This window comes from Nesoenas mayeri, assembly GCF_963082525.1.
Source record: "Nesoenas mayeri genome assembly, chromosome: 15".
In the NCBI taxonomy this organism is placed as follows: domain Eukaryota; kingdom Metazoa; phylum Chordata; class Aves; order Columbiformes; family Columbidae; genus Nesoenas; species Nesoenas mayeri.
The window spans coordinates 2,896,167-2,923,809 of NC_137559.1; the positions used below are offsets into that span (position 1 = coordinate 2,896,167).

Here is a 27,643-nt window from a genome sequence, read left to right on the forward strand (position 1 = left end):
CCTGATGCTGACCTGGCTGAACTTTTTGCTGAAGCAGCTGAGAAATGCTCTTATCGTTCCTCCCGTCGCTCAGCTGTGGACTCAGAACTGTCACAAGAGGGGCAGTAACGAACCCCAGGCAGCTGTTACACAAGGTTGCGTTATTAGGACATCAGGAATGAATGCAAAATTCTCCTGGAAGGCTTAACTTTTCCACCTGATACTTTCTCATTGAGCTACAGAGGATCTCTGAAGAATCATCCAATTTGTTCTATTTATACCCCAGTCGGTTGTTATTCTCTGCCCTGGAGGGAGCTGCAAATTGTGTATGCAGCCTGTACTTTGTAAAGAGATTGAAAACCAGTAGTATCCCCCTGCTTGCACAGTCCAGATGGCACTGAGCAGGTAAAGAGCTATTCGCTGAGGAATGCCAGCTACGAAGAGTCTTTCAAACATTAATAATTTGAGAAACACAGCAGCAGAAAGTTAGATGTAAAGTGACACAAATGACTTCCAGAAGGTACCATTAGTTAAAAAACATGATGTGCAGAAAAGCACAATTGCACAAGTTAACACGGGCTGACCCCGTCTACCTGAGAGGCACCCACAACATCAGAAGCTCATTGCAAAGACAATCTAGGAAGGCAACCAGGCCAGATGTTTTGCTTGGATTCCATTTGTCTTTTGATTGGCAGCTGCTGCACAGCAGCCTGAAGCACCAACATGGGGGACTTGGGATGAACACAGAAGCAAAGGTAAATTCGTGACTAAATGCATCTTAAAAGGGAGGGATATGGCAAGGCATGAAGGATCTAAGGATAACGGAATGTGCAACTCTTCATCTGTAGGTGAATTTTTATTGCATTTCAGATCAGCAGTTGTGCAAGTCGTTATTATCTGGTCAGTTTTATTGAATCAGTTTGGCAGTCTCAATACAGTGTTTAATGCATAGAGGAAAAATTGTAAAAGACTTCAGAGATTTAGGAGTCTAAGTCCCACCCATTATCGGTGGAGCTCAAACTCCCTCAGGAGTTAAGTGCTTTTGAAAATGTGGCCTTCTACACTACACACACACTTCTGAAAATGTTATCCTACTTGGCCACAGCACAGTGTGATGCTCAGTGGTCTCCTTGCTGTCAATCATGGCAGAGAGGTCAAGGACTGAGTGGCTGGCAGTGATTACTGCCTTATGAAATTCTCCTTTCCTTCCTCTCAGCACAGGCCCTCCTGTTGAGAGCAGGCGTGTTGGCAGGCAACGATGTTGTAGAAAAATACGGATTTCAGTGGAGAAACAGAGAAACCTGTTGCCTGGATAAGGCACCGTGGTATTTTCCATAAGTAAAAAACATTTAAAATGGAGAGATGTACCAATGAATACAATACAGATGCGAGGATAAACGAAATGAAACAGATTGGAAAGATCTAATGTGCCGCTGGAACAGTGGAATCTATTTTCCTGTAAGTGCCAAGACTAAAAAGAAAACCCGTAAAACTGTTACGTAGAACGGGGGTATAAAAATGGAAAATAGTCATTTTAATTAATGCCAGGAAGAATAGCTATTTTATTATCTTCTGATTAACATGGTTATGGAAAAACAGGGCTACAGAGCAGCTATGGCCATCAGCAGTAGTGTTTCTCCTGCTACCAACCAGCCTTCAGCTTCCTTAATTGAGTATGTTCGGGATCCCACCTCAGGGTGTGTGTGAGGTGTATCTCAACTCCGTATCCTTTAACCCAGTCCCCAGGCTTTATTCCACTTATCTGGCCTCATCACAAATTTTCAGTGAGGCAAATGAGATCCATATTTTCAGCATAATAAATTACCCCAAGCTCCCTCTCAAGACCTTTGTCCTTCTCGCACGTTAAGCAGCTGCTGTCCCGTAAGAGATGCGGGTGGGTCAGAAGCTGTGGTGGTGGCTGCGGTGTGCCCCGCGTCCTGGATCCCCAGAGTCTGCGCCGTCGGCTGCTCAGCACAGCTCCGGTTCCATTCCACGCATGAATTCTGCCCGCAGCAAGTCCCCAGCCAGCAAGGGGGATAAACAGGAGCGAGCGCTGGGCACTGAATCAGAGAAATCTGCAAGCTCCTGCTCCACCTGGGTATGTCCTTTTGTCACCAAAGAGCTCCATTTGACTTACTGTTTTTTATAGCTGATCTTCATCTATCCAGATGACTTTACGCTGCTCTTCTCCAATCCTGTCTTTTATTGTTCGGATAAGATCTTCAATACTGCTCCATGCATCTGCCTCTACAGAGGCATAAAGACACGGCAGCGCTTCCAGTTCTTTCTCCTTTAGACGACACATACGTAAAAACTCATCTTCAGTCTCCGGCTTCGGCAATAATTTCCTGTATCGAATGAGCAGACCAAAAATAAAAGTCTTACCTTTTAAGTTAATCCTGAGGTCCCAGCTGTCCCATCAAGGATTTATTTTGTACTGAATGTACAAGCAATAAAAGCAGTGGAGAATACAGCTACTTCAAGTCTATCCTCCTCTTACCTCCATGCTGCCCCGAGGAAAAGTATTTGCTATGGGGAAACTATTTAAGAGGACTGAACGCAGGGAGGGTGCAAGTGTTTATGAGCTTTCCTCTTCCAGCCAGCGTTACCGTAAGAAACGCTGTGGGAGTGCTGAGCATGGAGAAAACCACATATTGTTCAGTCTCGTCCTCCCACAACGCTCATTGCTATCAGTGACAGCCAAAGAGCACTGGATTTGGGGAATTCCTACATTCCCTGGTTGTAAGATTTCAGGAAGGAGTTACGTGAGGAAATAGTACACATAGAAGCGCTAGATGAAAAGAGGTTCTCAGTGAGAACACTATTGAAATGGAGAATTATTCACCGAATAAGAGAGAATATCAAATATGCAAAAGTTTTGATATGTTACCTGAACCTCTTGATGTTTTTCTCTGAGACTCTGATAAAGAGAACAATAGGATATATCTTGGCTTTGATTAAATCCTTTGTGCAGCTTATTCCAGCTTCCAGGAGACAATGCTTGTTCTAAAAACAAAGTCATAACAGTGTGACAAAGGAATGTTCACTGCTGTAGAATCTTGAGATAAAGGTATCCACACCTTATGGGGTCAGCCGAAAAGCTCTCCATTTACCATTGCACTGATTTAAAACCTTTTCATCAAATATACATTTAAAGTCCAGACTCCTCCTACTGGGTTAAAATCAGTCAGTCAAATAACAGCTGAGCTTAATAGCTCTCTGGAAAGGTTTAAAATAGAAATGGATTCATCTCAAGATAAAGAGTATGATAAAATACCAGTTTTACATATATACACAAACACACACACTTGCTCTTTGTTCAGAAAGAACATCTGCTGCAACTACTTGTGAGAGAAAAGAACAACACTTTAATTCTTCTTTTTTCCATGCTGTGCATCAAACCTGCTCTACTAGATATGTGATCTCTGGCTTTGACATTGTTATCTTTGCACTGTACATCCTTGTGCCTGTGTTTCAGGCTATCCTTTCTTTTGTCTAGGTCCTTGTATCTCTTATGCTCTTGCACATTCATATATACTTATGATATGAAAAGGAACTGAATAAGGGATGGCGCGTTAAAAAAAGAGAAGAGATATTTTTCTGCATCAATGTGGGTCATCACAGGGAATAAGCGAGAATATGAAAGGATGTGGCAGAGGATGAAAAAGAAAAGGAAAAGCAAGGGCACAAATAAAAGCCGCTCGGGAGAATAAATACAAATCTGAGGTTGAAGGTAAGCAAGAGAGAGAACATGCAACTGCAAATGGGTTAGTCTCGTTTAGGAAGAAACACACACTGCAGACAGATTCCCAGGCAGCCCGTTGAAGGGATACAGGGAATTCCGAGCACCTTGGCAGCGACAGCCTCAATATTGGCAGGTACGATACATTCACATGTGTTCAGGTTCTTTTCTCTGCTGAAGATGACGGTCTCCGTTCTTTGCTTCCTTAAGAACTCCTCCTTTGTTACAATATCTGGAAAGAGATGTGGATGAGGACAAAATCAACATTACAACAACAGAACACCTGGAAAACTATCCAATAGTACTTCACACAGGACGTAAGGATGGTTCAGGGAAAGAGGACGAGCGATGAATTGTCTTAACAGCTGCCTCATTTCTTCCATTGAATTCAATTAAAGCTTAATCTGATCACAGCTGAGCAGCTCAGCTCTATCCTGCACCAGTGAGGCCTTGGGCAATTACAACAACACTATGAGGGCATTAAATTAAAACAGTAAATACAATTCCAGCACCTAATGTTATATAGAAACATTTCAGGGCTGGAGGATGCTGAGAAGTGCTAAAAAAAGAAGGTCGCTTCAGTACAGGCTCCTAAACCAAGGATTTAGTGTTCCAACATTTGTGTTTAAAGTTTCAAAAAATTTGGCTTAGGTTGCAATGTGTGGTACTGGCCCCTCTGTGAATTGCAGCTCTACATCAAAGCTTTTGTTTTATGTTGCCAGACAGGGGATATTTATTATAACACTTAACTTTCCAGTTTCTCTGTCTGGATAACTGTAAGACTGCATTCTATGTGGTGGGTATTCAACGCTAGTGTAAAAATGAAACGTCAGCTGTGTTTAATGCTGTGTTGTATACAATCCTGCCCTACAGCAATCATGGCATTGCATATTGCTTTAATAGTAAATACTTAGCATGGAAGAAAATCAGTCTTTTGAGCAGATCAAATGCACAATCTTCACAGCCTTGGACGAGACAGAAACCTAAAGTTGCTCTAGGGAAGATACTCCTCATAATAGCAAATACTAGAAACAAATTAATCAAAACTTCACATTGCCTAGATGTGCAGTATGCAAACACAAAGAGCACTCGCAGCATTCCACTCTCTGAGGGGCATCCTAGCAACCACACAGCACACAAATGGATAATATTCATAGACACAGAACCTCACAGCCGTGTGCACTGCCTGTCTCAAAAACATTCAAATATCGCAGATATTCTCAAAGAGCAGGATTTATAGCTACACATCACTCTGATGTGACTTGAAGTACCTCAAATAAACTATCACATGTGCATGTCCCCACATGTGCGTGCATACATATATATATATATATATGTGCGTGTTCATATTTCCAGCAGCGAGGGTTAACAGTCATCCCATTACCTGGCTTGCATATGTTGAATTCCAGGGCACCTCCAGAGTTGAGAAGCTTCTGTACCAAGGGCTTGGCGAGCATGGTGGGAGTGAAAAGCACGGGGCGCCTGCGCTCGCAGTGGATTGGCCTCACCAAGCTATACGGGATCAGGCTGAGCCTCTTATTGATTTGACTTTCGGAATCCAAATCTGAGTGATGAACAAGACATTTATCCTCTGATTTCCTCTCCATCAGTATTTGAAGAAAAAGGACAAATACATGAACCAGAAATGACATGGTTAGTCATGCTGGTCCTTGCTTTCTCTTTTGCCAGGGTTGCCTTTACTATATATCTAATAGTATCATGTCCAACCTAATACTAAATAATGGAAGTGACTTCTGCTTTCAAGATATTATTTCATCGTTTAACACAATACTTGCTTGAAGAATCTTTCTGCTTATTAGCTGGACTTACTTGGAGTTAAATGTCTTTTTGGACAAAAAGCAAGAAAGCACCTATGAAGAACTGTCAACCAAACAGGAGGTTTCAGTGTCCTAAACTTACTCAGGAAGGTTTAGTGCTCCAAGCACTTTTAGCAAAATCGGCGTTTTGGTTCACAAATGCTGTAGAATTTTTGCACAGAGTGGGGCACAGAAGCTAGTAATAGGAAAGCCCTATAACGTATCTTTCACAGCCATGCTGTTGTGTAGGTGGCCTTTGTATCAGTACCATGTGTGTAAAAGCGCTTACTATTTTACATCCATACCTTCCAGCTTATCAGGCAATAGCTTCTTTGGTTCAGATGAGGTCCGTGCCAGACCAGAGGGACAGCCAGTGACGATACGGACTCGCTCATTGCTATTCATACGCTTATATTTGTTTTCAGACCTACTGACAAACTGAAAAGGTGAACAAAGAGATTTGACCCTCATCTCTTACATTCTTTATTTTCCCATGTATTCATCAGCCCACACTTGTTATCTACGAGATGTGAATTACCAACGTCTATCAAAGACAAGACTCCATGGATCTGCTGACTGAATTCTAAGGCTCTTTAAATATCATAGATCTGATTCAGAGCCTTTGTTAATCCCCTTTGGGATTTCTTATTTTGTTCTCTGCTCTTAAGCAGCATGTTCTTTTTCTTCACAGAGCTCCCTGCTATAGCCAGTACAAGCACTGATGTGTCCACAGTAACACACCCACGCTGAGGGTTTGGACAACAGTATCGCAGGTTATACCCCAAACTCTGACTCTTCCTCGCTGTACGAGAGAGACTTAAAACCTCCCAAATGGGGCATTTTAACACTGAGAAATAGGCTTCATGCTTTCATTCCCCATCCACCCAACTATTCCTCTATCGAAATATTAATCCCTCCTCCTGTATACTTGCTATCAGCTTCCTTCACAAGACCTTTTTGCCCTTCGCCCACACAGTCTCTGTCACACTTGGAGTCACTGACCTACAATTAAAGGACTATTTTCTCATGGAACCTCATCTCACAGAGACTTGGGGATTTGGTCTTGTCTTTAGCCCAATGGATTTGTCCTCACGGTTCAAGCAAAGCACATGCATGTTTGATTAATCAAGCTATACTAATAATGGAAGGCATGCACTTAAAAATAAACACCCCATGACAAAAGAACAGTTAAGAACACACAACCCATTCATCCTTTTCATATATTAAATCTCTTTTTCTATAGGAAGAAATCCCGATACAACCTCTGTACCTGAGGTGGGGTTTCTGAGGACGTTAGGATAGCCTGAGAATATCTGCTCTTCAGATCCACTATTTCAGACATTGCATTGAGGATTTGAACTTCATTACCTGTAATATTTGGCCCAAAAGAAAGCTTGCTCGGGATAGGCGAGGGCTGGTTTTTGGGTCATTCTGTGGGGCAGGTTCCTCCGGCTGCAATGTATTCTGGGAAAAAAATAACACAAGAATTTGTCTGTTCCTCCCTTTGTTTTTGTTTGTTGTGGGTTTTTTTGTGGTGTTGGTGTTGTTTTTAAACCACAGCATTCGAGAAAAAGCAAAGCCAGACATTTTATATTTCCAATAAAAGGGACAGTGACTGATTCATATATATCCCAAATACAATGTTCTAAGCAAACTGTAGACATAAAATGGCCTACACTGAGAAACACTGCTCCTGTTTCCACATTCCTTTCTTTACAAGAGACTGCTCCTCACAACTTAATAAAGAGAATGCAAAGCTTTTGCTTTAACTAGCATCTCTGCCAGTGATCTCTGTCCCTTTGATCAGTGGAGACTGGAGAACAGAAGGAATGTCTGACACTTAACCTTGACTAAAATCAAGTACAAGTAGTGGCTACCGTGTCTCTGCAAATGTTAGAAGAACGTACGTCTCCCAAGCTCTAAAAATAACTTATGGTAACTAATACACCAGGAAGTAAGTTTTTCATTATGTAAAGATGGAATTCTTGAGTCTACAGAAAGAAAAATCAAATTACTTCCACTGAGGGAATAGGAGAAGTCGGCAGGGTTGTTGTGTGGGAAGACCTGGTAATCCCACTCCTCTCCATAGCATGTGGGTTGGAAGAGACGGGTCTTTCTAACATGGGGCAATGGTTGCTCTGTGGCTTGGATGCTTGTTTACAGTAGGAGAGAAATAATTCTGATTATTAACTCCAAGGACACAGCTGCTTCTTCATGTGGATATGAAGATGCATCAGAGGCTTACAGACAGAGAAGAATGAAAAGGATTAGCCAAGACAGAACAGATATTAGACTTTTACAATGTACTCCTCAGAGCTGGAAGGGTTAATAAGTGCGTCAGAGCCAGGTCCATTGCCAGGGACAATATTATTTAAAGCAAACATAAAGTGCCCATTGCGCAGGAGAATCAAAACCTATAGAGAGTGTGAAAAGGACTTTCTGTAAAATTAACATAATGATAACAGGTAGCAGTGGAGTAACAGGTGTTACAAAGACCTTGTTTGTAGATACTTACTCGGAGTGCCCGAAGGGTATTATAGGAGCTTTCTGTCTCATCTTTGCTCCCTCTGTGCATCAGCCGCTGCAGCTTCACCAAAAGAAGTTGCTGGGCTCTGAAAGAAAGGATGGAATCACATAGATCAAGATACCTTTGAAATCACTCAGAAGAAGGCTGGACTGCAATGGGTCTGTGCCTACAGAAAAGATTAAACAGAAATAGCAGTGAGGACTCACTGAACCACACACTAAATGCAGGAACAAAACAGTGAGCAGGACTGCAATGCAGTTAGGGATTAAAGAAAAGAATCTCCATGGCATATTTTCCTATGATACTTTTTGAGAAACCCACGTTATTCTTTCAGGTAACACCTGGAGTCTCCTTTCTAAAGCTTTATAGCTCATATTACAGTTTAACATCACCAGGCCTTATCTCAAAAATTAAGACACGTACCTCTTTCCTGACAGCACTTACTAATTCATTTGTTGACAGAACCCGTGCTTTCAGCCATAGTCGCTCAGCACCACACTCACCTGCTGTAGCTGGGAATGGTCCCCATTTCCAGGTCCCTGTCGGTGAAAGGATCAACTCTGGCACACAACCACTCGCACCTCCCCTGGTACATGGTGTCCAGAATATGCACGATCTCATCGCACTTCACCGACAGGGTGCAGCAGTCCTGCTGGCTGGAGATGTTCAGGTTCAAGCGGATATAAAACGAGTCCCCCGATGTGATCAGCCCTTCCTCCAGTTCTGACAGCAGTTTTCGGTAACCTGCAGCAAGGAAGGAAGGGGTGAGGTGTCATCAGCTCAGTGTCGCCGCATTCCTGGGCATCCTCTGGGAGAAACACACAGCACAGATGTCTGGGGCTCCTCTGAGAGAGCGTTGATGCTTCTAGAGCAGTTCCACTACTTACAACAAGGCTACGGTCCTGCACCTTAAAGACGCTAATGAGGCATTGATTCAGCAAAAGGTCACGCTACTGGAATCAGAATCCGTGAGAATATTCTCATTATAATGATACTTTTAGGTAACTCCATTTTCACTACTCCACACATGACCCGTGAAACAGAGAACTTCTCAACAAAGATGCAGATAGAGCTGTAGCTCTATCCTGTAAGTACAGCTTGAGTTCTGCCACTGATTTTAATGACAAGCTATTCCCTTTATTATTATCTCTAATTGGCACTCCCACAATCTATAACATGCTTTATCTGCAGTTAAGTGGTGCTCAAAAAAAATTGCAATAGTCTTTCCTACCTTTGAAAACATCAAAGAAAATCAAAGACATCACTTCCTGTGTGATCTATGCAGCTGAAATTCTCTAACCAGCATTAAAAAAAAACCACCACAAATTCATATACACCAGTAAAAAATGGATTCTGGAAGGTAATTTTTGATCCATAACCTGAAATTATCATTACAGGCCATGAACACTAAAATCAAATTCTGTTCACCACACAGGAACTCCAGCTGTTAAAGATACGATAAAGCCACAAAGTTAATAAACAGAGCAACTGCATCAGGTAAATGCTAAATTGACTTCAGCTGGATAAAGATGATTCAGCTCAGCACATTGTATTACAGAAAACTGTACATAAAAATGTGCTCACTGTGTTTTGTGAGTGTGTTGTTGTTGCCCCCCATGTAAATTCTTCAGAGTCCTATAGTGATAAGCATATGGGCTTTTTTTGTTCCCAGTCACAAACCTAAAAGCTGGAGCAGTTACACAGCGTACCTATAATTATCACCAGTGGATGTGCTTCAGATTTATACCAATACAAAGGATATTCAGGTTCTGTCATTCTCATCCAGACTAGTTAGTATAATAGACCTGGGACTATTTGAGATGAGAAATACTTTTGGTCTTACCTTCGTGATTTGATTTATACTGGAGTGTTACTGGACCACTGCACCTCTGAATTGTCCAGTGAACTTCTTCCTTTGTGCAAGTATCCAAGGGAACACTCTGATTTTCCCCTTTGATGCAGCCCTCCAACTAGATATGAAAGAAATATTAGTCTCCAGTGTGGGTTCGATCTCTGAGTCAATTATATCATTTTTTAAAAGCGACAATCTTTTTCTGATTAAACAATGCAGATACCTTGCTACCAAGGTGCAGATTTCATTCTACTTATTTAATTTCTTTTCTCTCAAATGAAGAATGCTAGCAGCCAACAGAACCACAGCTCTTTGACAATCTCAGGCTGCCCAGTAGTAAGTGGTGCAAGAATGTCAGTTGTGGACTTTTTGCCCCTCTGGAGGCATTTTAATAGGAAAATAGTTTGGAAACATTGGCAATGGAGGGAAAGCTAAGCAAAAAGCAACTTAGCAGAAGCACCATTGAACTCCTGCTTCGGTGATGCTGGGGACAGCTATGCAGGTGTGCAGCCCTTCTTCCCATTCACATTGCAGCTGTATCCATTCTCATTATAAGATGACCAGTCCCAGAACAGGCCACACTAAAGAACACTTGAGGAGTCGTCATGCTAAGCTGAGTAGCATGAACACCCTTTCAGGCAGGAAAATAGTGGGTAGTCGAGAGCAAATCCCATTCTGGTGTTTTTAAAGGGGCTGTACTACACAATACAGCACTAAACAAAGCATCGGTTGCTCAGAGCTACCATAAAGTGCAAAAGCGTGTGCACGTGTTGGGTGACCACGAATGTTATTCTCCAATATTTTCATAGTCAACAGCAGATTTTCTTCGGGATGAGTCATATGCTTTGTCATTAATACAAGATGAAAGAACAAAGGGAAGTATTGTGGCGAGTGTGCGTGCACGTAGGTGGACAGACATCCCAGACTGTTTATTGTTTTATGCTTACCAGTAGGAGCTGGTGTCCTTCCCGAAGGCCTGCTTTCTCTGCGAGTGATCCAGCCTTGACAGAGCTAACAAAGCTCCCTTTATCATTACCCCCAACCAGAGTGATTTCCGAGTTGAGACTGTCTCCATTCAGCGTCACGCGCTGGACGGTATGGCAGGTGGTTCTAACGCGACCCACAGATGTGACAGAGGGACGAAAAGGTCTGTGTTCATGAAAGGAAGCAACAGGCAGACAGTTATCTCAATTTTAATTATCACTCCAGAGTTAAGCCCACGCATGATAAATGGGAGATGTAAATAACCTTCTAATGTTATCAAGCACTAGGATCTAAGGACTCTCAGAGAAATCCTTCTCATCACTGCCTAAGTTCTGGAGAAGAGCATCTGGATGGCTTCAAGTGCTCTGACATGACTGAATGTGTATTACACGCTCAGATGTGTAACAGTACCTCACTTAGCAACCTGTGGCAGCAAGATAACGAGATCACAAGGATAAATTTAAGCCTCTCGAACATTTTGTCTTGAAGTTTTTGAAATTTTAGGATGACCTTCATTGGTTTACAGCACATGAAAACGCTCCAAAATAACATGTTATACTGCTGCTGACATAAAGAAGTAAAGACAGCACAGTATCATGAGATATTTGTGTCAAATAACAACTTGTGACATCATATTCCTGCTATTGTATCTTCAGCAATTAATAAATAAATGGAGGATCTCTACTATAGCAGCCTTTCCCCTCAGTCTCTAAGGTAGGAAAACTGGTGTCTCAAATACCTTTCCAGAGAGAACTTTCTGAATATGGAGTTGACATGTTCAAGCTCATAGGCATCCAGGCCTTCCGACTGATGAGAAGACGAAGAAGAGTGCACCGAAGGAGCTCCATGTGACTGCCTGTCATGGCTGTCGTCTGAAAAGAGTAACAAGAGTGAAAACGAGTCTGAGACAGAATGAAAAAGATGGAAAAGGGCAAAAAATGAATATTTGATTGATCCCCAGGCAAAGCTGAAGGAGGAAATTCCTGATGCCGAGTCATGACCCATGTCTACAGGCCATGGCAAGGAATGGCAGCCTCACTTACGGGACCTACCTGATCACTGTCACAGAAGAGCAAGTTGGAAGGGACCTTTGGAGACTGTCTAGTCACCCCCTGCTCAAAGCAGGGTCAGCCAGAGGAGACTGCTCAGCACTTGGCCAGTTGGGTTTTGAATATCTCCAAGGATGGAGTCAAGTCAACCTCTCTGGACAATCCTGTTCCAGTGTCTGACCACCCTCACAGTAAAAAAGAGTAAAAAAGCTTTTATTTATTTATTTTTTTTCTGTTTAACTGGAATTGCTTGTTCCTCAGTTTGTGCCCGTTTTCTCTTCTGCTTTCATTAGGCAGCACTGAGAAGAATCTGGCTCTGTCTTCTTTGCTCCTTCCCCTCTCAGTTTGATGCTTTCCTCATTTTAAGGCTGGAAGCATTCTTATCAACTTGCAAACCTCATCCAAGCATCCTGCATCTATTCCTTCAGACTAATCCTTCTCCCGCTTAGTTGTTCAGGAATAACTGCTTTCTGGTTCTCACCACTAGTTGCCCCTTTGCTTTCTTGTTCTCACCACTAGTTGCCCCTTTGCTTTCTTGTTATGATGAACTGACTTGATTTTTTCTCAGACTACAAGTCTCATGTAGACCATGAGTCGATTATTTGACAGGATACGTAGTTGGTGAGCTAATCACACAGATCTCACAGTTAAACTATATACATGACATCCTCTTGCTTACCATCTAGCTCCAGAGCATCAAATCCAAAGCTGTCATTGTCCTCTTCAACCAGGCTGGAATTAAAATCAAAGCATGAGATAATGGGGAAGAAAGAGAGAGAGGAAGCTGTTCACTTTCCAACTTTCAGCAGCTTTTGTTAAATTCGGAAGGAGGAACTTTTTTTTTTGTGAAAAAGGAAGATGTTGGGGGTGTTGCATTAGGCAATGATGCAGCTGCAAATAAATAAGCAAGACGGCAGGGAGACAGTGCTTGTCAGCCAACATGGGAGGCATGTGAAGCAGCAAGAGATTCAGAAGGAAGAATTGCCAACAGCAGCGAGGGAATGAAGATTTTGCTGAAGACAAAGGGAAGCTCCTGACTGATGGTCTCACATGTGTGACTTACACCACACCTGCTTCAGGACTGAGGTAACAGGTTGCATAATACAACACGTCTTGTATATACACTGCAACATGTTTTTTTTCCACGACAGACCAAAAGTACCAGGAGCTCACTGATGGACAGAGGGAATGCATGGGAAGTGACTGAGGTGCAGCAGTAAAGAAGTAATTTACCTGCTTGATTTAAAATCCTTGAAGCATTTTATAACAGCTTAATGGTACCTCGCATGGTTACTCAGATACCTACAGCAAGGGAATGGCAAGGTGTACCAAGCTTTTGCACAGAAACTCTTAAGCCACAGCCCTGGTCCCAGCCCAGCACCCACTCACACAACATTTCGTGCTAAAGGCAACTAGATCGGTTGGCCTGAAATGCAAACAATTAAAATACACTCAAATTTTGCTCTTACAGGGATATTGGGGATGTCCAGACAAGTGAATGACCCGTCTGCTTCACAAGAAGGACATCATTAAAGCATGTGCTTTGTTTGCAAAGCTGTTTAAATAACAGCTTGCTGTTTTTCCATTCAGAATGATTTGTAGGTCTCCTGCGGAGCTGATATTCCTCATATTTGGCTCCAGGTGAAGGGTGAATTTTTGCAGCCAGTCTGGGGAGAATCAGCTATTTTTACACCATGTATAAGCAGGAAAAGAATACACCTTTTCCTGCATATTAAATCATGATCTCATGTTTTTTTCACACAAATCAAGATCAGATGAACTGTGAAACCTGCAACTTGGCATGCAAATAGCAATTCTTTTGGATTATGTTCACAAGCAGGTTAAAAAACCTTAGCGGCTAATTATAAAGTTATAAACCACAGTGAACTTTTGGGCATGCTCTTGAGTTACTTGACTTTAGTGATTATTAGCTCAACAAAGCAAGGTCACAGTCAGACCTTGCTCAAGGGTACCTTTTCCTTCCACGTGCCAGCGGGAAAGAACATCTAATTTGAGGAAAATTTTATTTCAATACAGCTCAGTCTTCCAAGACCTTAACATATGGAAAAGGATATAGTCAGGGCTGTAGTGAAATAAAACTACAAAATGAATAATATCCATGTAATCTTTACTGCACGCTATAATATACTGCAAATATTTAAAAGTTCGGGCATGCCAAAGGCTCTTCAAGTTAAGCACCTGAAATATGAAACATTCGAATAATTAACAAAACAACCCTTTTTCTCCATCTTGAATTAATGCAACACACTTTAAAAAGGGGCTTGGAGGACAATATAGCAGAACCTAGGGAAGATTAGAATAAACTCTGCCTAAATCCTCAGCAGCCTAGAAAACTGTGTGAGAGAACAACCTGCGGGTGCCCTCAATGGAAAGCTGTCTTGCAAAGCTTTACACAAAGAGAGGCAGAAGTGGCAGTCTGCCAGAGATGAGTTTGTTTTGAAGAGCTTTAAAAATCTAAATAAGGTTCTAATAACAATTTGATCTAAAGCATAGATCTAATAAAGATCTAAACCCTCCTCATATATTGGTTCATTCTAAATTGGTTTGCTGGGGCTTTGTTCTTTTCTCCTTCTGCTTGGGACCTTTAGGGAATGCATCTATTTCTTGTGATATTTCCAATACAAACACGCTATTGATACCAGAACAGCACGTCCACGTATTGCATTGCTATGAACCTCTTACAAAAGGGGTCAGTGCCATTTAGGGGACTGCGAGGCAGCCAAGTTCTCTCTCCTTCCTGCCACCAACTTCCCATTCTGATTTCGAAGTGGAAGCGGCAGCGGGAGGTGAAGCAGAGGGCAATGCGCCTCCCTCCCCTCGTCGCTGCGCTGAGATACAGAGCCCTGAGCCCGAGAAAAACCACTTCCCCCCTCCACTTCTGCCCCCCGTTCCTCACATAGATTCCAGCAGCTCTGCTCTGTTTTGGCAGCTTACGGAGGAGAACGAGGGGCTTTGAGAGAAGGGAAAGGACAGGGACACAGACGCAGGCAGCATGGAGCTGAGATGCAAACAGTGAAGCCAGATCGCTCTACAAAGGTGGAGCATGTTCTTCAACAGTGCTGGTGCTTTAGTCATTTCAGGGTTTTTTCCTTATTATGCACATTTAAAAAGTCGGTCCTGCAGTGGTGTCATCCCAGCTGAACTACCAGAGACTCCTGAGTGTTTTGGGCCAAATGAGGGATGATGAACTGCAGCCTTGAGAAGTTTAGCAAGTTAGTTCTGCTCCTAAGAGAAGCTCTCCGACTAGAGACATACACAAGGACATCTATGGCTCTTTTTACCTCCTCCTTGTGACAACAGGTTCCGGGCACGTTCCACCAGCACGGTTACCTACCTGCAATGAGGGGCGTCCTCTTTGCAACGTCGGACTATTGAATCATTTCCTGGAGGCTCAGGAGTGGTAGACATGATACTGTCATTGCGACTTCTCAGCGTTTGCTTTAAAAAATAATTTAAAAAAAGTGACAAAAGGGTCATTTGCCTTAAATGTGTTATTATTTCTAACTTACAGGAGCATTAGCCTGCTTGCTTGCCAGTGGGACTCTGCATGGTGAAGCACACACAATGGTACCAAAAGTTGGTTCCAGATGTCTAGAATGCTACATACAAGAGCATTCATATTCATATATTCTAGGATTTTGGCAATATGTACAGCTTGTGTGCCTTTTTCTCTGATCACGTAATTGGCTGATTTACCAAACAATTTTAACTTGACCCTTGATGTGCGGCGTATGTGTTGCACAGCTGACACATAGGAGGAAGAAGATGAAAAGCAGAATGTATATATACTTATATATAGAAACAGTAGGAATGAGGAAATAAAACACAGATCTCCCTACATTAAATTGTTGAATTAGTACACTGGAAACTGAATTGTACTAGAGGAAAGACAGTATAAGTCATCTAAATATCCAGCAGATATTCCACAGAATACTCCTAACCCACCTAAGCTTATTACAAGTGGCAGGGAGTTCTTTCCTGGCTATTCTTGGGTATAATTTTCATTTCCTGGGGGCAGCATTTTTCATGGTGTTCTAGAAAGATGTTTTGTTCTTTGTTATTAACACTCTGCAAGAGCACTCTCTCTGTCTGCTTGTCCTGCTGTGTCGGTGCTCACATACGCACAATGGAATATCTACCTTAGGAAATTATGGGGATACAGCAAGCAGGGAAGAAATGGTTTGGTTATGGTATGCAGAAATTTCCAGCTGTGATCTGCACCCCTTTTCTCACTCACTGTTACTTTTAGACAGGAAAAGCACTAAGAATTCAAAAAACCCCTGAAAATTTTCTTATATAAATTACATAGCATCTTTTAAAGAAAATCTCTTCCTCCTAGCAGTAAATGTGAAATGGCATAAGGAGACAGTGAGAGGTCATAAATACCTTTGAAATATACTTAAATAAACATAAACCAATTCTGTGAGTTTGCAAAAGGCTAATAACATGGTTCTAACAAAATGCTGATAAAAGGATTAAGGAAGCGTCTGACTAGAGCCTTGAGTGTGATCACAGCTGGGATGCCAGGGAAGTGCTACAAAACTGGGCTATGAAAGTTCTGAGCCACGTTGGAGAGGATGGTCACAGACGGGCAACGTGCATCTAAAGGCTCCTTACAATTTTGCTGACTTCACAGCTGCTGATGGAGTTACTGATGGAAACGGAATTCGAGGAACTCGTGTCTGTGCGGCCATTGCTGGCGTCGGCCCCGTCTTCATCCTGCGCTCTGACTGCTGCGCTCGCCGGGGACGGGAAACAATACAGACAGCAGAGGGAATGGGTCAGATCACTTTCAGTACAGAGTCTTTCACAGATTTGCAACAACACTGAGGTTATCTTTCCATTTCGGCTTATCCCGTGTCCCTGCCCTGCGCTGGGCAGAGGCCCCAGGGAGCGCTTGGCTCCCGTTCCTTCCCCGTCCGCTTCCCGACAAAGTACAGAAATGATGCTACTCCCAACAACCTCCTGCCAACTTTGTCTTTCAACTCTGTCCTGTAGGTCATTTCCAGATCTATGAAAACTATCTGACAAATTAAAGAAGGATTGTTTTATTTATTTATGTTTTAGCTTCATCACCTGAATCTGGTAGTCTGTGATGAGCTTGTCTCATTGAATTACACTATTTTTTACAACAAAAAATTTACAACAGGGACCAAGCAGCTTGAGATCCCTCCACAGCCCCAGGTAGGACGGTGCGAATGTCTCTGTGGGCTCCTTCCCTTCCTCAGCACCTCTAATTTGTTGCATATTACCTGATGCCAAAAATACTGTTTAACACGCAATATCTTGCAGCAGGAACCATATTTCCCATCCCATTTTGTACATCGGTGAGCATGGTGCCACACACAGCAAGTAAAGGAAGTTGCTGCCTAAGATGGTGTTTGTTTTGAGAACAGTGCTACATAAATAAGAGGAATTAGGAGTAGCTCAAATGTGAGTATACAGCAACAAATTTGGTAACTTGGCTGATAGGTGGCTTAACCTTCCTCCCCCCAAGCTTTTTAATGCTTTAGATTGAAAATTAACTCATTTTTGCTGAAGGACAAAGGAACTCATTAGACAATCACTAAATTAGAGCCTTTTCAGCTTTTTTTCCAACAGCAAAAAGAGAATAGTCTAATGACTTTTAGTACAGGTATTACACCAATGACTTTAAAATTTTTGTAAACTAAAATGAAAACTGAGTAAACAGAAAATGTAGGTGAGCTATGGGATGCAATACTGTGTGTCCATGAAGGTATTTTTGGATGGAGGGAACATTCAGGTAGAACACATTATATTATGACACTGTTCACTATGGGAGAAACTGTCTATTTTACTGACTTGGACTTGACTTACAGAATATCCCCAGTTGGCATATTCATTAAAACAGCTTAAAGAGATTGAGTGAGACAAAGCAACAGAAAGAAATAAGGACATGAGGACAAGGGTGCTCTTTCTGACCTTGAAACTCTGATGTTTTGTTCATGCTGACAGGGGATTTAGCTCTTGGACTTATCTGAAAAAAGAGGACAAAAATCAACACAAATGCAGAACATTTGCCACACACTGTAAGCCAGGTATTTTCACCTTTTTCACTGTTATGCTGAAATAAATTTGCCCTCCTTTAAACAACAGAACCCCAAATTTAGGTATCTAAATGCCACTGCAGTGAATGAGAGTTAGTTACCTAACTACTTCCAAAAGTCTGGCCCAAATGCATTGCAATTTCCAGATTCTGCTGAGGGAACAAAGAGACAAAAGGTGAAGTGGGTGCCTTGGGACTGGTTTCAGGCAGCTGTTAATACAACAGGCATCCTTTTGGAGTGTGCAATGTGAAAAATGCAGCTCTATTGCCATAAGTAATAATGACAGTCAGAGCTCAGAAAGGTTATGAAGGGCAGGGAGAATTCAAATGCAGATGAAAGGAAAGAGAAGCTCAAACCCCTGAATGTTAGATTGTATATTATGTACAATTTATGAATACAGCATCAGATAATAGCTGTACAAATGCAGCTAGTCGGGGAAATCATGGACCTAACTCATGCTACCCCTTACTTTCAAGTAAGAGGAAATTGCCATAATTTAATTCTAAATTAGGCAGTTAATTTTGCTCTAGATTGTGTCCATTTCTTTCTATTATTCCTTCCAGCTGATGTGAGGTTTTCCACCAATGCTTCATTTTCCACCTTCAGTTACTTGTGTGCTGGACTTTGGGCATTATGTCATTTTTTTTCTCTACTGTTAAGGAGGCAAAGAATCCATTTATTGACAATGCTCCAAGACTGTGAATGAGTGGAAGCAACAGGAACACACAAAACTGAGAGAAGGGGCAGAAAATAGTCCATGAAGCGTGATTACATCTGCTCCTCAAAATGCAAATCACCACAGGGCAAAAACTGTCAGTCCACTGTCACATACAAATCTGTTCTTTATGGCAGAGCACTTGCAGAGGCATGACTGCAACATGCACTATGTCTCTTAGTTCGAACAGTCCCTGCACTGTATCATTCCAGCCTCACATTAAGACGCACCTGGATTCCCTTCAGATTCACTCTTCTCTTGAGTCGAGCTTGATCAGGCAAGAAGAATTTGTTGTCTTCTGGAGACTCTTCAGAAGTGGAGGAGTCATCTGCTTCCTGCCCATTGGCTTTTGAACTGGGAGTCCCAAAGGTCTGGGAGATAATAGTAATGGGTAGATTCCGTGGCAAACTCTGAAGATCAGAAGGAAATACTTCATTTCTGAGACAAGTTTGATTCAAGTCCTCACAACCTCCCTTTAGAGCAATCTGATTGAACTTTCCGTGACTCCAGCGCTTCAGAAACTCACACAGAATGTGGCTCCAGACCCAAATCAGTAATTTATATTGACATTTGTGGGGATTTCTGTTCACTGGGGCATGTTCCTCAAAAGTATTTGTAGCTTCTGCCCCACTGTAGAAATTAATTGTCCTTCTGCATTTCCTTCCCTTCCATTTAAAACCAAGTTGTGGAATGCCAGCTATGGGCATGACACAGACAACTTGAACCCCACTGTATTGAAGAACTCACAAAATTGACTTTTAGTGGGTTCTTTTTTTCAGTTAATTCATGGAGGGAATTAAAAGAGTCCCCTCTCCCTTCCACACCAAAATGTTTTTAAGAGCAAGTCTTAAAAAAGGAATTAATATCTGTATCCGTCAGCCCTACCTGGTCATGAAAATTATTGTCCTTAGAGAGCCGCCGGAGTTTGCACTCCAGGTTGACAATACAAGCTTCCTTCCGGACCACCTCAATTCGGAGTTCATCATTTCTCTCCTCCAGCTCTCGAATCTGCTTCCTGTATTTATCTTTCTCAATGAGACAATGCGAATACTGCGTCTGAGCCTCATCGCGTGAGCGGAACGCCTGCGGCGGAGAGAACAAACCTCTTTTGCACCTGGGCACCAGATACGTTCTCCTGCTGGGTTTGTTTGTAAGGTATTTGGAACGGGGACTTCAGAACGGTAACCATTCACCAATTAACACAGCAGTTAGGACCAGGATAGGCCACACTTGCACCATTAAAAATTACGTTGATGAGGGTGGTGCATTTCCAGCTCCCTCTTGGCTGGTGGCAAAACACTCCGGAATGCAAACCGGATGACTTGACATGAATTTAAAGCCTGTGGTAGCTGTTGTGAAGATCTTGGTCCTGCCTGCCAGATGCTACACTGTGGAAACAACCCAATATTATCCTGTGTTTAATTACCATAATGTAAATTCCAACAAGTAGCAACTTCTTGTAACTGTCTTTTTTCTTAATGGTATTTTGGGTCCAATTACCCACAATTCCCCAAAGTGATACGTATGAGATTCAGGCTTTCCCTACTGGTTTTCCCCATTTTAACTGCTAGATACCTGGTCTCGCTCCTTTTCCACCTCTTCCAGCTGTATCATCACAGTGTTCATACGGTGCTTGTACATCTCACAGTCTTTTCCTAGTGTTGAACACTTTAACTCCAAATCTTCTTTCTCTTCGAGATACTGGAGATGACACAACGTTAGCACCATCGCTCTCAAAGGTCTTTTGGGCACTAGCTTGAGATATTCCATCTTTCTATCCTGCCATTTCTCACCTTGTCTCTCAGGTCCTCCACATGACGAATCTCCTCTTGGAGATTAAAGATCTTGTTGACCAACTCGTGACGATCTTCTAGTGCCTCCTTACGGTCATGTTCCAGAATATCCAAAATGGCTTTGTCCGAATCTGGCAAACTTCGCTTGTCAGCCTAAAGAAGGGGCCAGCCAGGGAAACAGAGAAGGTAAAAATAGTATTGCAGGGAGAAAACACAGACAGTAACAAGCAAGAGGAATAGACAATGAACACCATCTCACAATGGGAAAGCAGGAGAAGAGATGGACATTCATTCATATTTTAAAATCATGTCAGAAAAGATGAAGAAAGGGCTTCTTGCTGTCAGAACAGTCTGATGAAGGAACTGTTGCACTGTTTTATTGTACTGGCTATAATTTGATCCATTTTGGGTGCAGTCACAATTCTTTACTCTAAGCCCTGCGTTCAAAACTCCATTAATCAGCTCTCACTGAGCACAAAAATCACCCTTTGCCAAAGAGTGGGGCCTAAAAAAACATTCAGGGGAATGTTTAAAACGTGCATAGGCATTGCAGGCCTGCACTCAGACCATATTAAACATGCCTGGAGTAGCTTGTACCACCGCCTCATTTTCTACAGTGTCCAGCAATGTTTTCTTTCAGATTTAAAATTAACAAGATTATCAGAGCAGGTTCCAACCAAATAAATTGCTATCCAAAATTAACCATAAATGGAAGATGAAAAAGGCATAAAATGCAAGCATGTAATATGCATATTTATTTTAAAAATACCTAGACTAAGTTGGAGATTGCAGTGACATTTTGGTTACCCAATATTTCTAAGTATACATAAGTATTTCTAAACCAAACTGCCTTTTATTTATTTACACTTTCGCTTAGGAGAATTTCAGTTCTATTTTTAGCTGTTTCATGATTATTTCTGTTTCTTTAGGTGCTGTGAGACCATTTCAATTAAGATAGGAGATCCTACATGGATCAACTCCCAGAACCTTTTATACTACACCCCTTTTCAACCTTCGAATTGGATTTGTGTTAGAACCAAGAATCGTTGGTCACTGCTAGAGGCCACAGCCAGTTCTGAAATGCATCCTATTGATCGTTTTTTAAGTGTCATTTTAAAATGTCACAAGCAAAGTGCTAAGCACTCTCATATATATCCTGGTATTCGGCTAAGCTCTTCACAGGGTAACACAGTGCTAAATTTGCTGTGTATCAGCCTTTTTCCCCACTACCCCAACAAAGGTTAGTTAAGTGTTCTACAGGGCGCCCCGGTAACTAGTGACCACCCAAGTACAGAAACCTTTATTACCCTCTGCTTCATCAAGCCTTTTCAGCACAGATATGACACTAGCCTAGAACAGGGCACACAGAGCCCCTGTCAGAAATTTCTGGGCTGGCCATTTAACACAGCTTTGTGGTGACAGACTGGTACAAAGAACCACAGCGGGGCTAAAACACGGAGCTGAATGCTCAGCAATTAAACAGCTGCACTCTGCACGATGAAAGAGCCAATCTCTCATGTACAGCTTGATGTATTAGATGACAATGTTGGGGTTTTTTTTGGTGTAACTACCCCTCGTGCACGTGTTGGTACAAGGAGTCCTACAGGCAGCTGAGGGCTATATAACCGACCTGCTGTTCTTCCAAACTTTGCACTTATGCTTATTGTAGTTACACAGGTAGAGGTTTCACCCAATTCCTGGGTTGTGAGGAGACATGGGATATGTGAAGCAGTATGGGAGGAAAGTGTGGGGATGCACAGAGAGCTCAAAGCCCACAGAATCCACCTCTGGGTAAGCAGGAGGGGTAAACTGAAGTGGCTGGATTTTTAAATGTAGCAATCTGCTTTTATACCTGAATGATGGACTGTAGCTCCTGGATTTTAGTCTTCATCATCTCATTTTCCCGCTCCAGTTCCAGAACCTGCTCCTTTTTGGGTCGGTTTTCAATGTCATTTTTCAGCTTCAAAGACTGGTTCCTCTCCAGCTTGCATTCCTCTTCCACCTTGTTCAAGCGATGCTTCAGCTGGTCAATCTGGCGCAGCCAGAGCGCAACGAAAAGGAGAAACAGGAAAGGAAATATATCATTCGTCACTCTGATATTTACTGCTTTGAAAACACTCTCACTTCCAGGTGAAAACACACTGTCATAGGCGGAAAAAATAGCTTAAATTGTGAATGCTAACAAGCAGCAGATAATTGGGTGTATGTGTGTGTGCATTGAATGTCCACAAGTGAACTGTTGAACTCTCAAGTAGAAGCCTGCTATTTGCTAGCTACAGTTTGTATGGGATGGTTGTAAATTTTGGTAATATCTGGGCTAAAATAAAAGTGGGACATCCTCAGTCCTCCAATAAATAAAGAGATAGAAACAGGACTTGGGAGGCTGACAACACATTGTGCTTTTGCACATAGACTATTTGGATTGGAAAAAATGGAGGCTTTGAGTTCTGGATAGGAAAGAGGGGGTTGCAAAAAAGAAACAAAGTGGTTTCAGACAGAAGGCGGCCTGGGAAGATGATCCTGTTGGAAACTGCAGCGGGTTTGTGGAATCCTTGACAGAAAATATGAGAGTAGAGATCAGCCTTGAGATATTAAGATTTACCCTTGAGAAGGATGGGAGTAAAGGAGTATCCGGAGAGAGGAGAGATGTACCCGTGAGAGAGAAGGGGATAGAAGAATAACATGGATGATAGAAAAATTAACCAATGAGATGTTAGTGCTGTAACTTGTAACCAATAGTGAAAAGACACATGAACTGGTAGAACTGTATAAAAATGCACTTGTAGCAATAAATGGCATCTATTACTTTCATCTTGAAAGAACTTGGTCCATGTCGTTTGTCCGTCTCAACCGCGACATGATCCTGTCTGGAAAGACTTGAAAGTGGGGGAATATCCTGAAGAGCAGAGAGATGCCCAGGGCTGAAGGCCAGTAGATGCCCTGGGACCTTGGCCAGTAACTCCTGGAGACTGTAAGCAGCTGCAAAGCACAAACCAACACAACTTTCTGCCCAACCATCCCGGCCCAGCAGCGATCTACCCGTGGAAAGCGATGCTGAGCCCAAGAGAACGCAGTGCTGAGATAGGGGAGCGAGTAAACCACTGTGGGGAAAAACAGTGGGGTAAAACATCTGATATTGTCGATTCAAAACCAAACCCCAGTGTCCAGATCCACTACGGGTCGTGGTTTACTCTGTCTCATCTGTGACACGCACACGTGTATGGATTTTATGGCACTCGAAACATTTCTCTGTATTTCCTAATTGGCCTCAAGCTGCTCCAATGCTCTGTGTGAGACTTTTTGAATAAGCCACCAGCAGCCATAGTGCAAACCTCGATAACTGCCCCAAAATATTATTGAGCCTGGAAAGTTAAAAATTTTGCTTTTAGCAAACGATTATGTTTTTAAAATTTTGTTTTTAACTATGTTGTGTTCTGTTAATCCATTACAAGCACGTAAATTATCTGCCATTAACACACATCACTGCAGTTGATACTTCTATATACAGTGATGCCATTAATCGTCTGGATAAGCAAAACAAATGAGAGCTCTACACCTTTTTACTGTCAGAGAAGGTCTCGCTTTGCCAGTTGCCACTGGCATCCTCCATTGCTGCTCCTGATTAAAACAGCCCAGAGCATTTATCTCACCTCTAACTGGAGGTCTCGGCTTCTTATCACAGCCATGCTCTTCTCGTCACTCAGCTGGGCATATCTCATGGCCAGATTGTAGTTCTCATCTTTCACCTTGACTAGCTCATCATTGTAGTTGTTCCTCTCCTCCTTCATCTTGTTGTATCTCTCCTGGAAGGTCAGCAGCTCTATCTTGTTCAGTTTTAGCTGCTTTCGCTCATCCTCCAACTGGCGAGACTTTGCCAAGAGCTCACAGCGCTGCACATCTTTTGCCTTTACTTGCTGCTGAAGCTTAATGATCTCATTCATTAGGAAATGGGTGAGGCCTTCATGTCCCTCCTCCACTGAAAATGTTCAAACAGCTTATCAACAGCTAATAAAATAACTTTATACTAAGCAGGATTAGCAGAGCTGATTAATAAAAAAATGTCCCAAAGTATGTACAGAGGTACAGAATATGCACAAATACACGCACATTTGTGTATCTAACTGGCAACAGTAGAAACATTACACAGCACATTATCATTAGGATCACAATATACATGCATACAGCTTGTCTGGATAGAATATGAACCCTTTACATTTGTCTTGTTCCAGTTGAGCTGACAGGCCTGTGGCAAGAGCACAAACTTTGTAAAATGAATCTGTACAATTCATCTGAATGCTTCAGATGTGCTGCACATGTGGGTCTTCGGTGTAAATTTATTCCCCTGTTGCAAATTTAGTGCACTGTTTCTTCTCCTGAGATTTCTTGTAACGGCCATCATTCAGTTTGAAGCTCTGCAGCCTCATTCAGACAACCAAGATGTTCCTTTTCTTTACACATTACCCGTTCCTAGCTCATTTTGCATTGAAGGGGAATGAAAAACTGCAGAATGCTACTACAAGATTGGCTTTTCTTTCCATTTCTTGTCTGAAAAATCAAACCTAGTCCTGAAGATAGTCCTTATTTCAACAGGCTCCTCTGGGACTGATTCTACTCACCAACAATAGTGGAAAATCTCCGTGTAGGTTCTTTTCCTGTCACCAGTTTGTAGAGTTCAGGGTAGTAAAACTCCAGGCTCTCCAAGAAAACTACGTAGCCCCTTTGGCCCTTGGTGTGGAGGATGTCCAGTAGTCGGCCTAAGTACAGAGATCAGAGAGAGGTGACATGATCAGAGAGAGGTGACATATCAGCCCTATGAGCAGCATAAGCGAGAACTATATCCCTGAAGTCAAATCTGCCGGAGGTTTGTCTCTGCCATAGCCAAGCGCTGTGGAAAACGTGGCTGATTCATTGATTTGAGCTGAACTCACAAAGCAACGCCATGTATTCTTTACGTTGGTGCTGATCGTTATTCTGAAGGAGTGCGGGCAAATTGGTCTCTGGAACAGAAATTTCAAAAGCCACGTTATTCAGCGCAGCCTTCGGCAGGCGGGACTGAAACGCCAGGACAGCAGACCCTTCCGTGACAAATCATGAAGCACGACAGGACAGCTGAAAACCTACTCTTGGAATAGCACTGGCTGCCGCTTGTGTTAACTGAAACATTTGCCAAGGCTTGGACGGGAATATGAGCACCATGGGCTCCAGTCCGCACAGTACAGGAAAGAATAATTGTTATCAAAATAGCAGCAGATTCCCTTCTTTACATTAAATCTCCTGTAAATGAGACACAGGGTTTCTATTCGATAATATGTAATTTGATACAGGTTCCCTCCAGACTTAGCAAAATAACACTGTTCAGATAGGGATACAGAGGTAGCCATTCACAAAATAATTACCTGCTCGGTTAATTTTGGAGGGCAGCATGAGTGAGTTAAGCACCTCATCCTCGTCTTGCTCATCGATTACTTTGCACTGCCGTAAGTAGGGGGTCAGTTTGGCTGGATTGATGTACCGGCTCAGCATGTGCCGGTTGCATTCTACGTTCTCCCACAAAGCTTCCTCCTCATCTTTCAGTGTCTCCAGGCAGTCATCCATCTCGGGCTCTCCTCCTTAACAAGGGAAACAACCGGCAAATAAACATGAAACAGAGCAGTTTCTATCCTCTTGCTTTTTTTGTGCTTCCATATCGCACAGGATGAACTTAGAATCACTCCTGCTGAACTTCCCCTAGATTGAAACTGTTGGAACTGAAGTGCAGCCTGTCAACACCTCAGCTGGAAAGTGACAGTTCAGAGAAGTGCTGTCTGGAGTCTATGAACTATTGCATATTGCTCTCTAGTGATGAATCTGTAGCTCCGCTAACTCCATGAAGGTCTACGAGTCAGAGAATCCCTCTTCATATCTGAAGCAATGGTAGAGGACACGGTGCAGTGCAAGCAAGACTGAGCGTGCAGAGCTCAGCTCAAAGTACTTGCTGCATGCAACCAAGTCTTTAATTCTCGCCTCCTTTGTTCCTCTCACCTCTACTGATTTGAACCTGCATTTATTCCTGTATATATGTGATGAGTGAACATATGTAAATGATTGCACCACAAGAATAGTTAACTCAGAAGCGAGCAGTTACGTCTGTCCGCTTTCTGCAGCTGTGTATGGACCGACTGGTGCGTGGGCACGAATGCAAGTACCTGTGAGTGCAGACCTGGCCTTTCTCCACATGAGGGTAAGTATGAGCATCCTAGCACTGAAGTCTGAAAATGTTCTTGACTCATGCAAATACTATCACATGGTTTGAGTGCCTGCTAAGCAATTTCCTTCCAACTCCTAATTTGTAACCACCTCATTAGAGAAGGTTACAAGGCAGGAAACAATGAGGTGAGAAAAATTGTACTGAAGTTAAGAGTAAAGAAACTTCGTAGAAGTCTTTCCCTATCTTTGCATTCTGCTTTTTCAAGATCTTGTGATCGAGGCGGCGCAAGGAAGATAAGTTTGTATTTCAAGAGTTATTTTACCCCACCAGAGACCATGGTATAAGAAGAATGTGCATTTCTTAGGTCATATGAGATGAGAGTTGTACTTTATGAGACTTTGCTGGTAATCAGTAACTAAAGACCTCCAAAGCAACCTGCTGTTTTTCCTGAAGCAGGCGAGCTCTCTCTATTGTGTTAAAGTTTCCTCGGCTTCCAACTTAGGAACTGCAAAGCAGCCTGTGTCACGCTGCACATCACTGAGCAAGATCAGCTATTAGTCTGTATAGCCAGGGGCTATAAACTCCTCATTTAGAAAACCAAAAACACAAGTGCTAATCCGCTAAATAATGTGTTTGTCAGTGTTCTATCATAATGAAATTTATCATCAAGAAATATAGAATAGTCCTAGAAAAATGCATGTTATTTGCTTGATGCTTTCAAAGGCCTCCCCAAATTGTCCAAAATCCTAGGCTGGGGTTCAATATCTCTATTAGAAAAAATTGGATGGGTTCCTCATACAATAGACAGGTTAGATGATTATTGCCAGAGGTCTGGTTGTTCTCCTGCACTCCAGTAGGTCTCCCAGAGTTCTTTGTCGTTTCACATCCTAGGAACCAGATATTTAGCAT

The 27,643-nt window shown here is 42.4% G+C and overlaps 1 protein-coding gene across 1 annotated transcript in view; it reads right to left on the bottom strand.

Annotated features, from left to right (window-relative positions):
* Nucleotides 1–2,122: 2,122 nt before the first annotated feature.
* Nucleotides 2,123–27,643, bottom strand: part of CARD11 (caspase recruitment domain family member 11) — a gene marked incomplete at its 3' end in the record, with an annotated part of 42,956 nt that continues 17,435 nt past the window's right edge. Inside the window, exons 2-24 of the mRNA XM_080354050.1 lie at nucleotides 25,944–26,156; nucleotides 25,164–25,301; nucleotides 24,198–24,523; nucleotides 22,400–22,579; nucleotides 20,548–20,700; nucleotides 20,330–20,455; nucleotides 19,640–19,837; nucleotides 18,985–19,164; nucleotides 17,915–17,969; nucleotides 16,589–16,704; nucleotides 15,306–15,409; nucleotides 12,630–12,682; nucleotides 11,641–11,773; nucleotides 10,865–11,066; nucleotides 9,909–10,035; nucleotides 8,569–8,809; nucleotides 8,054–8,150; nucleotides 6,907–7,002; nucleotides 5,844–5,976; nucleotides 5,106–5,285; nucleotides 3,829–3,953; nucleotides 2,870–2,985; nucleotides 2,123–2,327 (exon numbers count right to left, since the gene is read on the bottom strand). Of these exons, the coding sequence (XP_080210176.1) occupies nucleotides 2,123–2,327; nucleotides 2,870–2,985; nucleotides 3,829–3,953; nucleotides 5,106–5,285; nucleotides 5,844–5,976; nucleotides 6,907–7,002; nucleotides 8,054–8,150; nucleotides 8,569–8,809; nucleotides 9,909–10,035; nucleotides 10,865–11,066; nucleotides 11,641–11,773; nucleotides 12,630–12,682; nucleotides 15,306–15,409; nucleotides 16,589–16,704; nucleotides 17,915–17,969; nucleotides 18,985–19,164; nucleotides 19,640–19,837; nucleotides 20,330–20,455; nucleotides 20,548–20,700; nucleotides 22,400–22,579; nucleotides 24,198–24,523; nucleotides 25,164–25,301; nucleotides 25,944–26,156 (3,497 nt within the window). The remainder of the gene's footprint in view (nucleotides 2,328–2,869; nucleotides 2,986–3,828; nucleotides 3,954–5,105; nucleotides 5,286–5,843; nucleotides 5,977–6,906; nucleotides 7,003–8,053; nucleotides 8,151–8,568; nucleotides 8,810–9,908; nucleotides 10,036–10,864; nucleotides 11,067–11,640; nucleotides 11,774–12,629; nucleotides 12,683–15,305; nucleotides 15,410–16,588; nucleotides 16,705–17,914; nucleotides 17,970–18,984; nucleotides 19,165–19,639; nucleotides 19,838–20,329; nucleotides 20,456–20,547; nucleotides 20,701–22,399; nucleotides 22,580–24,197; nucleotides 24,524–25,163; nucleotides 25,302–25,943; nucleotides 26,157–27,643) is intronic.